We start from the raw sequence: 12395 nt of genomic DNA, 5'->3' as shown, positions 1-12395 counted from the left end.
GTTGTTCCAGTTTATACCTGTATAAACCAGCTGCACAATCTGCACCAGACAGTGTAATTTATTTTCTCTCTCTGATATATAACGATGAAGAAAGCAAGAAAGACTGACTTGCTTTCCTAGGCCACAGGGGTTCAGTTTATTCAATTTCAACACAGTAACTAGACACAAAGTAGATAAACTAATTTCCAAATAAGATTTCTGTAAGAATTGGTTAGTCCCCAATTATTTTTGTTGAACTGAGTGGTGTTGTCTGGTTATGCTTAGAGGAAAGACCTGACAAAAATGGAGACTGGCTTCCTCAGATATATATGCAGGGACAAAGCCATAAAGGCCTTCTGGCAAATCCCCACCCGTTCTTTCTTAATTTAAATCCTTCCCCAGCATCTACTTCCACAATGCTGCAAACATCATCATCTCTATAAGTTTCATCTATATGCAGGAGTTACTCATCTGCTAATTAATACAGACAGGAAAGTCCTGGATAAAGAGAAACAAACAGAGAACTGTTTGTTATGCTGGATCAAGAGGGAATGAACAAAGGATCTCTGCGCAGAAATAACAGCATTCATGCATTAAACCAAAGGGGCACCTCCTAGAAGATGCTGTCACATCTCAGGCATGTTTCTGGCCCTCTTCATCATAATGTGGGAGGGAGGGCCTTTGTCAAGGAAAAGATTGACTCTGGCAATGTCTGGAGAAGCACTCCTACCATGACTGCAGAGTTCACAGTGGAGAAACCGCCTACTGCTCAGCCTACATGACAACTGCCAGGCATTTGGCCTTCTCCATACAGTCTTCTAAAAATATGGAGTTTTTTAGAACCTCCAAAATTTAAACCTCCAGAATTCCAGCCAAATTTTAGATTAGGTATCTTTTCCCCATCGTCTCTATGAGGCAAAGGGCAGGTCTTGCCATTTTGTCTTGTGCAGCATGTCCCTCCTCTATGTTACTATATCAACCAGCTCTCTCTCTGGCACAAGCCACATGAGGACAAAGGAAAGAAGTAGCTGAACTCCATGAACATTCCCTTTCTCACCAAATCCACACAAGCCTGTGAGGCTCCACCCCCACGTGGAGAGGGACTCACTTCTATTTAAACTGTTCCTTCATCCATAAAAAGGAAAACAGTATCAACTGTGCATTTCGAACAGCATCCTTTACATAATGCAAAGACAGAAAAACCTGAAAATCCAGAAAATCCAAGTATTTTGGTAACATTAACATTTTTGCTAACACCTGAACAAGCTATCTAATTGCTGGGCTTTTTGAGCAGCAGCAAAAACACTTGCTCTAGAGACAGAACTTGCAGGGATTTGTCACTTGAAAGAGAATTTATCAGCTCACTAGGAAAGACAAGGAAAGGGGGAAGCAGAGAGGGAAACAACATACAGTAGCAGGCAAAACTGTTTAAGGAAAAAAGAATTAAGAAGTTTGCATGACTGAGATCACTGCAGTACTCCTTTCATGCCAGCCAGAATCAGCCCACTTGTCCACCCTTCCTGTTCAGGGGAGACACCAGGTTAGGAGCAGCTCCATTCCTATAGCCTAGAACACTCCTACATCAATGATTGTCAGGGTATGCCTCTTTATTTTTTTAGCAGGGATTATCTGAAGGACTCAGTGGGAAGTATTCACTCAGCACTTTAACATAAATTATCTCTTAATATGAAAGATACTCCTATATTGGCATTTTGTTTTTCAAAATGCAGAAGAGCAGAGCCATAAATGGATACTCCTTTTTTCAACCAAAGTGCATCAATACAAAAATAGCTACAGGAAGCTCCTCACATGCCTGAAAAGAGTTCAGTGGTTTAGTGCTAAGGACTGGACTAAAATGTGGCAGTAGTGTACAGTATTTTTTGCATATACCCCATTAAAAAGAAACACAAATCATGTACCTTTTGCAGCAGCAGATGCAGAGCCAGGCAAGCCCTATCATGACCACAATCAAAATAAAAACAGATACAGTCACATAGAGTATACTCCACTCTGAAAAAAAGAAACACAGCAGTGCTTTGTAAAGTAACATGGATAGGATATTTTCTAATATATCTCTATTAGAATAAACAACCCTGAGGAATGGGGAGTGGCAACAGGAACTTAGGAAAACTTGGCACTTTCATATCCTCATCAGAACAAGCCATAAAAGTTGTTCAGCTTCCAGATTAAAAGTGCACATTTGAAAATTTTCTTTCACTCCAATACCTTTTACCATCCCAAGGTACCTGAAATCTGTGGGAACTGAGAGTCAAGAAGGCATTATTACACCTAACTTACATCATCATCCTCTAACTGAAAGAAACATAGGTGTACACCGGTTATGGTATTTTAGTAGTGCTTTAGAAGAACAGCTGATTAGATCCTTCTACCTGCACTCTTACACTTGTAAATCCAGGAAAACATGAGAAGGATACAGAGAGATGTGCAATAATGTGAACTCCAACATGTGTATGCTCACTATTTCAGTGTTACTATCACATTATGGAAAAACACAGCACTAGGACAGGGCCGCAGGATGTCCCAGTCTCAGGCTTAAAACCTACTCCCCATTTAGGCTGGTCAATCAGTCTTCACTCACTAACACACAGACACATGGCCCATGGTTACGTAATGTCTTGTAGCAATAAATTATAAACTTCTATAGATTTACTTGAAGACTAGTGCAATGCTCAGCAAATGCCTCTGAGTCTGTGCAGTACTAAGAGTTGAGCATTATTTCAACTTCAGTAGAAGGTCAATTTAGTTAACTTTAAGCTATTTAGTATTTGAAATACAGAGGCTTAGCTGATATGTTAGGTGTGCCACAGAATACAGGCATGATTGAGGTGGTGAACCTAAACTGCATTTCCCAGATACAACAGGCAAACCGAAAGAAACAGTGAAAATAACCATGCTAAAAGTCAAGGCTTTCACAGTGACTATACTGCTTACCCAGATCACTGGTGCTTTCTTTCCTTAAGTCACATCATACTTCTGGCACAGAAGTATCAGTTGCCCAGTCAGAGAATGTAAATTTTTGCCTCTTTTTCAGCATTGCAACAATCAGATGAATACTACTCAAAAGCTTTGCAATGCTCACACTATTCGACAGCCCTTCCAACTGGCCACAAATTGTTGCAAGACGTCTCTCTCATGGCAAAGTTTTCATGCTTTTTTCCTCAAATTGTGATACTTTTTAAAACGTAGAATTTAAAAACATTTTTAATACAGGCTACTATTGTCTATACATTATCATTTCCAGACATTATTCAAATATCATTCTATAGAAAGACACTGCTCAGCTGGAAAATAGTATTGTAATCTTCCCTCAGCATCTCCTTGCTAAGTATTCCCTATCCTGACAGCAAATAACCAACAGTCTCACAAGATGACGTTACTTTTGAAATATATCCTTTGACACCCAAACTCACCACAGTTACTCTCTCCATCACTGAGATAACGATGAATCAAGTTTTCCATCCACAGCTGGTAGCAAATGCAGCGCTTTGTTATGGGATCACAGTGTCCATGTCCAGAGCATTTTAAAAGACAGGCTAAGAAGAAAACAAAACGTAGAGTCAGTTGTGTAAATGGGCAGCTTGTCCATGCACCCTCTTGCTAACATACTACATAGGTGATAAAGCATCAAGTTCTTAACTTTCTGATATTTTTAAAATCTCCCTTTCTTTTGGTGTTACACATTAAATAGATTTACAGCTCAGCAGACTGCTGGGTGTGAAAAGAAAGAACAGAACATATCTTAGGCATGCAATACTGAAATGGTATGCAAGTCAAGAACAGTTAATTCTGTTTATTCTGAACAATTTATTCTGAAATAAAGACAAGTCAAAGTGTTGGAATTTGGACCTGCTCTTTTCTTCATGACCTATTTGTAAGAACTTCTGAAGTACGAGAACTGATGAACCTCAGAATTCCCAGGTACTAGACGACAAGCATCACACCAAATAAATTAGAGTGTATTCCAGTATTTCAAAACTGAATTACAGCCTCTGAGGCCAGAACGTATACGTACCTCATACACTTCTAGTAGCAGCTATTGTGAGATTAATGCATCATATCAGACTAAAATAAAAATTGATTCCCCTTAAAGCTTAGAGTAGCAGATTTGCTATGTCAAGAAAAACATTAATGTGTATTTTCAAGTGACTCCTACACATTTTAGTAATCCAAGTACACTTACAATAGAGCAACAGTCCTTTTCAACAGGTCAATAAAGACAGAAATTACTACAGAATCAACAACTATTTTATTGCAGAACTCGCTCACTTTGGTAGCATTTGGATCATTATGTCCTGATTTTAAATGATGGAGAAGTCATATCTGTAGTATTTGAGTACCATAAAGGGTTCACATTACTAGTGAAGGTTAAAATAGGCTTAGAAGTTCAAGCATCTTTTTGGGGAAAAGCAAAAGTTCATTACAAGAAACCCCAGAAGCCTGTCTACACTGCAAATATTAGAAGACTAGGTTGTAACACAGTGACCATCTGATAAAGACAGATAAAGCCAAATTATATTACAAGCTTATTACTGAACATTGAAAGCCTTGAAGGAATCAAGGACACAAAACATACTGTATTATGGCTGTATTAAGTTTTGCCCATCTTTCATCAAAAGGTGGTGTGAACGGGGCATCTTCATAGTAATTCCTCAGGTCTTCCTGACACAGACCAGATGGGCTTGAAATAATCTGTTACAGATTATGTCTTTTAAAAGAACATAAGTAACTGGCACCAGCCTACTTACAACAAATGAACAAGCACTTTAAGTATTGTCTTCATCATCATCATCTTTTTGAAAGCTACATCAAAAGCCCAGACACCAGATGGCAGACAGAAGGCTTCCATAAACTGTTTCCATGTTGCTAAATTAGCCAAATGCCAGCAAAGTTCTGGGATAAGCAAGTGTGACCCAAAACATACCAGCAGTGTCAACCCGCAGGACTTTAAAGAGCAGAAAGTCAGCCTTCTCTTTCAAAAGCTGCACATGTAGAGTTCGTGAGACTTCTGATGCCTTGATGACCTTGGAAGGATGCCCGTTCTGCACGTAGAACACAACTGCAGTGCTGCAGAAAGAACAGCTAAAGTCATGGCTGCTGTTAAACAGCACTTCTGTCAGACATTCTGTTTACAGCCTTTGGTTTTGTTTCTGGAAAGCAAATGACTGTCACAACTGATAAAGGTTAAGGAACTCTGCTCATGGATCAGTCAACTCCATGCAAATGCCACAGACTTAATTCTCAGCTGGGAGCACCAGCAGATCTCTGGCTTCTCAGTTTTGCAGAAGAAAGGTGAGGACAACACAAAATGTAACTCCCTCCTGCTTTAAAAAGAGTTACATACACATTTGCTTTTGCTGCTCTCTTCTAGAACCTGTCAAAAAGCACCCTGAAGCAGTTTGAGTAATGTCAGGAAACTTGAAGAGGAAGAAAAGTTGAGAAGCAACTGAGACAGAGAACTTCATGTGGGAACTGTCCTTTCCCTACCTCTCCTCTCCCCCCCTTGTCTTTTAAACTTGATGGTGTTAATCTCATCCCATTCCACTTCAGGAATTACTGAAAAGCAGTAATTGGAAGCTGTGATTAAAAATATAGCTATAAATGCTGGATATTTCAAACTGTTTGTGTTTAAATTTTAAGAGATTTCCAGAGAGCTAAATAGAGACCAAAATGGGATTTAAATTACCAAGCAGTTAACAAGTAGCAATTTAAAGATAAGTCATCAGTAGGTTCTACCAATCATGCTCAGTAATTCTCTCTGGATACAAGCAGCCATCTCTAGCCCTCTACACCAAATAGAGAGGTATTTCTGCTTCAGAATATGACACCACACTTAGGAGTATCCACTGTGTAGTTTTCTCTCTGCAAAAAATGAATTTTTGTCACCAGTTACCTAGGAAAATGTTCATAAAATATTTAGAATAACAAAGAGGAAGTAGGAGAAAAGTAGAATAAACCAGGTTTGGCCAGATAGAGCAGGAACCTTCTTTTGAAACACAATACTTGCTTCACTGTGTGAAAATCTGAAATAGATGCACACACTTTCTTTAAATGAATAAATTTAAAAAATATAAAGTGATTTTTATTTTCTTTTAAAACAAACCACTTAATTTCTGAGCCTCCAAAGACCTTACTTCCTCAATTTTCTACGACAGCAGAAGAAATTCACCTTCTACAGTGTATACTGTTGAGAGATACAGCATGGGTTTCTTTTGTCTTAGAAATGATTATTTTGCAACTAATTATGAGCTGTGAAAGAGTCAAGGACAACCACAAGTCTTCCTGGCACAGAAAGATATCTTTGTACCTTATATCTGAGTAGGCTTGTATCTTCTGAACTTTGATATCTGAATCCAAAACATTCAGCAGTACAGCCAGCTGTCTCACCAGGGTGTCCTTCTGCTGTTCACTCAGCTGTCCCACTCCAACTTGGAGAATCAGCTCCACCAGACCACTCCTTTTGGGATCTGAGAGAAGAACAGCATGCTATTCTTTCAGAGCCTGGCAAATATTTCGGTAACAACTGAAGACAACATGCAGTACTCAAAAGTATTTATTAACACTATATTTTCCTGCATAACACCCATATCCCTTATAACCCTACTCTTGTGTGTGCAAAAGGGAGGCAAAGACAGACTGACATGGTAGCATGCAAGACTGTGTGAGCTAGTCTAAATGCAAATGCACAATTTGAGAAATATTATGTTTACCTTCATAAACTGAGGGTTAAGTCAAATAATACTTGAAATTCTAGCATGCCTTGCAAATAAAACAAAGTTCACAGATAACTAGTGAGACTCCTGGGCTAATTATTGTGACTATATTCAACAACAAAGTGAGGAGAGAAATAAAATAACTGTCCAGGAACCAGACAAACAAGAAATCTTGGACAGACCAGTGATTTCAGACTCATTTACTGAAACCTCAACTTACGCTTCCAACACACAGCCATTTATTCTGCATTGGGAAACATGAAAACAATATGTAAGCAATACCAAACCACGAGGAAACAATTCAAAACACCCTGAAAATATTTGAGGATTTTGTCCTTCAGGATGAAAGAAGGAAAACAAGCATAGAAACATGCTTTCAACCATCAAACATATGAGTATAGCAATTGTAAACAGACTTAACGAGGAAGAACTTCTTTACTGTGAGGGTTACAGAGCACTGAACAGGCTCCTCAGGGAGGTTATGGAGTCTCCTTCTCTGGAGACCTGTCTGGATGCCTTTCTGAGTTATCTGCCCTAGTTTTTGGTCCTGCTCTGGACTCGATGCTCTTTGGAGATCCCTTCCAACCCCTAACATTCTGTCAATCTGTGATTGACACTCAGCTCCCATCTCTTTCCATTGGCCCAACTGATTAACAACCAGAAAAAAAAGAAACAAAAACCTACAATGAATGAAAAGCAACAAAAATACTAACAAAAATTTTAACTAGGAAGAATAACTTGTATTTATTTATGCTTCCAGTAAGGCAACTGTGTAACTGGTAGTTAAGGATCTGACATGTCGTCTTCTAACACACTCAGGCCTATTGAGAAAACAAGAAGGTAGGAAGAGAGATGTGCTTGCTTTATGTCTTGAGAAAATCTTGCCAACACTGAAAGACGTAAGTGAAAAGGAGAACAAAGATGAGGTATTCACAACGTATCGATGACCTTTTAATTGTCATACCAGGCCGCACTTCAACAGTTGCTGAATCAATATCTGAGTCTCCTTTGGCATCTGTCACTTTCAAGTGAAAAGTATAGGTTCCTTCCACCAGATTAGTTAGCTGCAGTACTGCCTCGTGGTCTGAGCCATGGATCACATCCTGCAAAAGAGGTACTGAGATGGTTATACCCTCTGATAAAGTTGCAGGTGTGAATATCAAGTCAGGTACCTGATATGACTTGAACTTGTCAGTGTCAGGCTGATGGTTGGACTCTGTGTTCTTTAAGGTCTTTTCCAACCAAGGTAATTCAGTAATTCTGTAATGGCAGAGTGAGTTCTTGCTCTGGCTTTTGGGACAAATGTGACCTACTGCAGTTTATAGCAGAATAAGGCAAATTTGGAAGTGGGAGTTAATGAGGATGGCTGCACAGTATGGATATTTTCATTAAAGAAAACCAGACAGAACAGCTGACGTTCTCAAGTACTCATCTGCCTGAATATCCAAGACACTTAAATTATTCTTAACAATTTTACTTCATTCTCCTTAGTTCTGCTTCCTTACATTCAAAATTATTTCCTTTTCTTGGAGTTCATGTATTTCCAGCTATCATCTCTACTAGCTATATTTAAATCCATTCTTCTCATATTCTCATGTGAATTGCTTCTATAATCTTCATAATTTTGCTGTTTCTTCTCTCCCAGTTCTTTCCAATTTGCCACCATCTTTCTGACTGTGACTACCACTTTATGTGGATAGGCGAAAGACGTTATCACAGTATTAGTAGCTGACATCTAAATTTCAATTTATCATGAGGTACTTCTGCTGTCTGCTACCACTTGGAGAGCAGACTCCACTGCCCTAATGACCTGGGCAATTTACTATAGTTTACCAGGCAAGGTATCTATACATCCAGTGCCAAACGCTTTTATCTTACACTTCAAGTTTCACCTCATCTGGTACCATGTGTGATTCCTTAGTCTTTATCGGCACTCCTTGCTCTCTGAGCCCTCCCTCCTCTTTGGAATATTTTTCTCTCAAATATACTAGTTTGGTACTATCACCAATTATTTTTTAAGAGACACAACTTCATTCTTCTGTCTCAAGTCTTTCCCAACTAGGTCCACATTGCTGCAGTCCTCTTAGCTACCATATTCTACAGCTGTACTGAAAATATCACAAGTCCCTTTGAAACAAAAGCATTACAGAAAAGCAGGGGAGGCAAACAAGAAACAGACACCATGCCCCACGGTATCCTGAGTTATACCTGCATTCCCCACTACAGTGATACTCCATGCATAACAAAAGCTGCATGTTTTTCTCCAGTTACAACCTTCAAGAAACTTACCCCAGCTGCGGGGCTTTGACCATCTCGAATCCACAAATATGACACAATGCCCTGGTCATCAGCAGACCTTGAGCCATCCAAGGTAACAGAGTTATTTGGAAGCACTAGAACATGCTTCCCACCAGCATGTGCCTGGGGTGGACTGTTGTTTTCTAGTCATAAAAATAGAGAAGGAGAAGGATTTGCTTTCAAAACATTCAAAATGTGACGTGCCATGGCCAATACACCCACACTGCAACTCTTAACCTGATGATTACAGGCAGTAACAACAGAATCTCATACCAAAGGTAGAGGGAAAGGATGAGTGGATAAGCAGATTTTGGTTTTGGGATTATTACAACCTGACAAAAGCAGACCTACCAATAAAAGATACCATCCAAAAAGATATTTTTCAATAAGTATTGTGGGGTACTCTGCTTACAGTCTCACAATAAATTATGTGTCAGATCTTCTCAGTTAAGCAAAAAGATTTTGTGCCTACTTAGACCACAGCAGGGTGATCCAATCCTATCTTGAGAAGCATTTATTACCTAACCGAGCTTGTGTAAGGTCTTACGTCTTCACAATACCTGTACTTAGGCAATGTGTATCCAGGAGACTTAAGAGTAAAACCAGTTCCCAAATGCTTTTTGCTTACTACTAGCAGTGAAATTAAGGCATGCATTGGGAATATGGCCAAAAAATACCAAATAAATATGAACACATGACCTTTTTTTTTAGAATGCGATTGATAAGGCAAAGCTCCAAGAAGCTGTGAGACTGACCTCGCTGGCCTGAATACTAGGTTGGTCATAAATAATTCAATATTGGGCAGATCTCCAGAGCATTGGCTGTAACTCTACTCCTTAGAACAGCATAGAGTTCTCTGTACTACAACTGATCTTCTTGTCTCTCCCAAATAAACCAGTTGATTATACTTGGCTATTGGAGCACTGAGCATTTTTAATACTCAACCTGTGACTGTAATCAGTACAAACTGTTGCTACACTTCACAGCATGAATGAGACCCACTTGGGCAGAGCTGTTGCTATGTGTTTCTGACAAATCACCTAACAAACTTTTGAACAGTTCAACCAGTGAGGCACACAGGTAAAACAGTCCAGCTCCTCCTCCAAGATGCATTAATTTTGCAGTGATACCAAGTGAAAAAGAAACAAGCCTGCACCATTTTCAAAAAAAGTCAGCAGCTATGAATCTAATACAACTCTACTAGCATTTCAAAAATTATGAAGGTACCCATACTTGCAGAGCCAGAGTGCATCTCTCCCCTCAAAAAACAAGGTCTGCAACAGAAAGCCAAACTCTGGACCCAACAAGATTTTAAATGTTTTACATTAAATGTTTTACACCATCTTCTTTAAGAGGAGGCATAGGCCCATGGAGATTGCTAAACTCACTCTCTAAGGAACAGGATGAGGAAAGAGATGGTTGGATTACCACTACCTGCAAACCTGATGATGCAACAAAAGACAAAGCTATGAAATCTGTCAGGAGTACCTGACAGTACCTCTTATCTCACACAATAGGTATTATTATCCTAATGCCTCTTCTACAGCATGCATATTAGGAAAAAAAATTACTAAAAGAATACCACAGTAACTGTTTATGTGTATCAAAAAAAAAAACAACACAAAAAACCAAAAACAAACTAACACCAAACAAAACCAGGTCTTTTAAGATTAAGGTTTTAGGTAGAAATAGGTATATTTTGAGACCCCATTTCTTAGATGTTATTTAAAACACAGTAAAATTGCTTTTCTGCTCAAAGCCTAACTTTGAGAATAAAATAAAAACATACCCTCTTAATGAAGCAGTCACACCATAGTAAAAAATTGTATTTTGGAGCATGTTTATTACATCTAATTCTGCATACATTTAACTTTAAAAAAAGCTTGCAGTAAGTGACTTTACTAGTGAATTCTACCAGTTACTCACATTACTACTTTAATACAAAATAGCAGTAACTCTTCTTGCATTCCCTTCAAATATGACCAAAAAACCCATTACCCCTTTCTGTTCCAATTTCCTATATTCTGAGAGTGAGTGAATGAACTGGCAAGTTGTCTACCGTATCATAAGAAGCAGCAACTAGGCTTACCTTCCTTCACAGTAACAGATAGCACAGATGCACTGCTTAAGCCCTGTTGGTCTTTCACAGTCAGCCTGAAGCGATAGGTACCAACCTGAAGACCAGTCACAGTTGCTATTGCTTTGTTGCCATTTTCCATCTGTACAGAGCTTGGTCCACTGAAACAAAACACATCAAAAAAAATTCTGCACAGCCAGCCAAACTGTTCCTTCAGCAGCACTGCTCATGCCGTTTGCTTTTATGTATATTGTAGTTCTACCACCACTGTTAACACTGATGATTAAAGAACGATGAGACATGAGTTTAGTTTAGACAATTAATAAATCTTGTTTTTTTCCCCCAAGACACTCAAAGCAACCAAGCATCACATACCCAGTTATTAGAAGAGTATAAAATGCACCCCAGAAGTTCAACCTCCTTGCTCTACTATCTCATGGGAGCATATAAATGCTGTTGTTGCAAAAGCCACCCACAAAATATTTGGGGTGCCAGCAAATGTCTTCCTGTACCATGGGTATGACAGCTGCATAAGATAATACCTTGTCCTTTTACCAAGGATCAATTCATTTTGCATATAAACATGCAATTAAAAACTTTCATAAAACATTTTCAATCATCATTCAAGAATGTTTTAGTCACCCAGTATGGAAAGCTCAGGGTAAACAGACTGTCAGTTTACTTTATTATTCAACAAACAACTGACTGAGAAACCCTAGTTCTAAGCACTAATGGGAAAACTGTACATTACTGGACAGCCTGTTACTCACTTTTTAACAGAAGATACGGAATTTCCTCTAATTTTCTCTTAACATTTCAACAGTTGGCCTCAAAATGATACATTGCAAAACATAACAAGAGATTGTCTAAGTTGAACTTAAAATTTCTGTATCTTACCCTGTTACCATCTGAGCAGGAAGAGTTTCAAAGCAGTTCTCAAAAGGTGCATTACCCAACACAACTGCTAGGAGGCTTTTGCACCCAATCACTTTCACTTCATTCTCTATTTTACTGGAGATTAGTAAAATCTCTAGATACCTGATATTTTCCCAATGATAGAAGACAATGCCTTGGTCATCTTGGCTTTTGCTTCCATCCAGTGTAGTACTTTCTACTGGGAAGGTCAATTCCTTGTCAGGGCCAGCCACTGCTACCGGAGGACTGTTATTTTCTGTAAAAATATTTCATGTACATTTGCTAGTCACTGGCAAGAACAGCCAGAGAGAAGACTTCACACAGAATATCGTATCACAGATTTAACATATTAGCTCAGAGCTACCAATCACAAGTATAATGTGCACAAGCCACCA

General features: G+C 38.9%; 1 protein-coding gene across 2 annotated transcripts in view; it reads right to left on the bottom strand.

Annotated features, from left to right (window-relative positions):
* The window catches only part of KIAA0319 (KIAA0319 ortholog), a 48296-nt gene that overhangs the window by 1279 nt on the left and 34622 nt on the right, over positions 1-12395 (bottom strand). For both annotated transcript variants that reach the window (XM_051609943.1, XM_051609945.1), the window contains exons 12-19: positions 12124-12256; positions 11098-11246; positions 9000-9151; positions 7675-7813; positions 6305-6464; positions 4922-5064; positions 3411-3533; positions 1899-1989 (exon numbers count right to left, since the gene is read on the bottom strand). In XM_051609943.1, coding sequence (XP_051465903.1) covers positions 1899-1989; positions 3411-3533; positions 4922-5064; positions 6305-6464; positions 7675-7813; positions 9000-9151; positions 11098-11246; positions 12124-12256 — 1090 coding nt within the window. The remainder of the gene's footprint in view (positions 1-1898; positions 1990-3410; positions 3534-4921; positions 5065-6304; positions 6465-7674; positions 7814-8999; positions 9152-11097; positions 11247-12123; positions 12257-12395) is intronic.

The sequence above is a fragment of the Apus apus genome, chromosome 2 (genome assembly GCF_020740795.1).
Source record: "Apus apus isolate bApuApu2 chromosome 2, bApuApu2.pri.cur, whole genome shotgun sequence".
In the NCBI taxonomy this organism is placed as follows: Eukaryota; Metazoa; Chordata; class Aves; order Apodiformes; family Apodidae; genus Apus; species Apus apus.
This window is presented reverse-complemented; position numbering and strand designations above follow the sequence as displayed.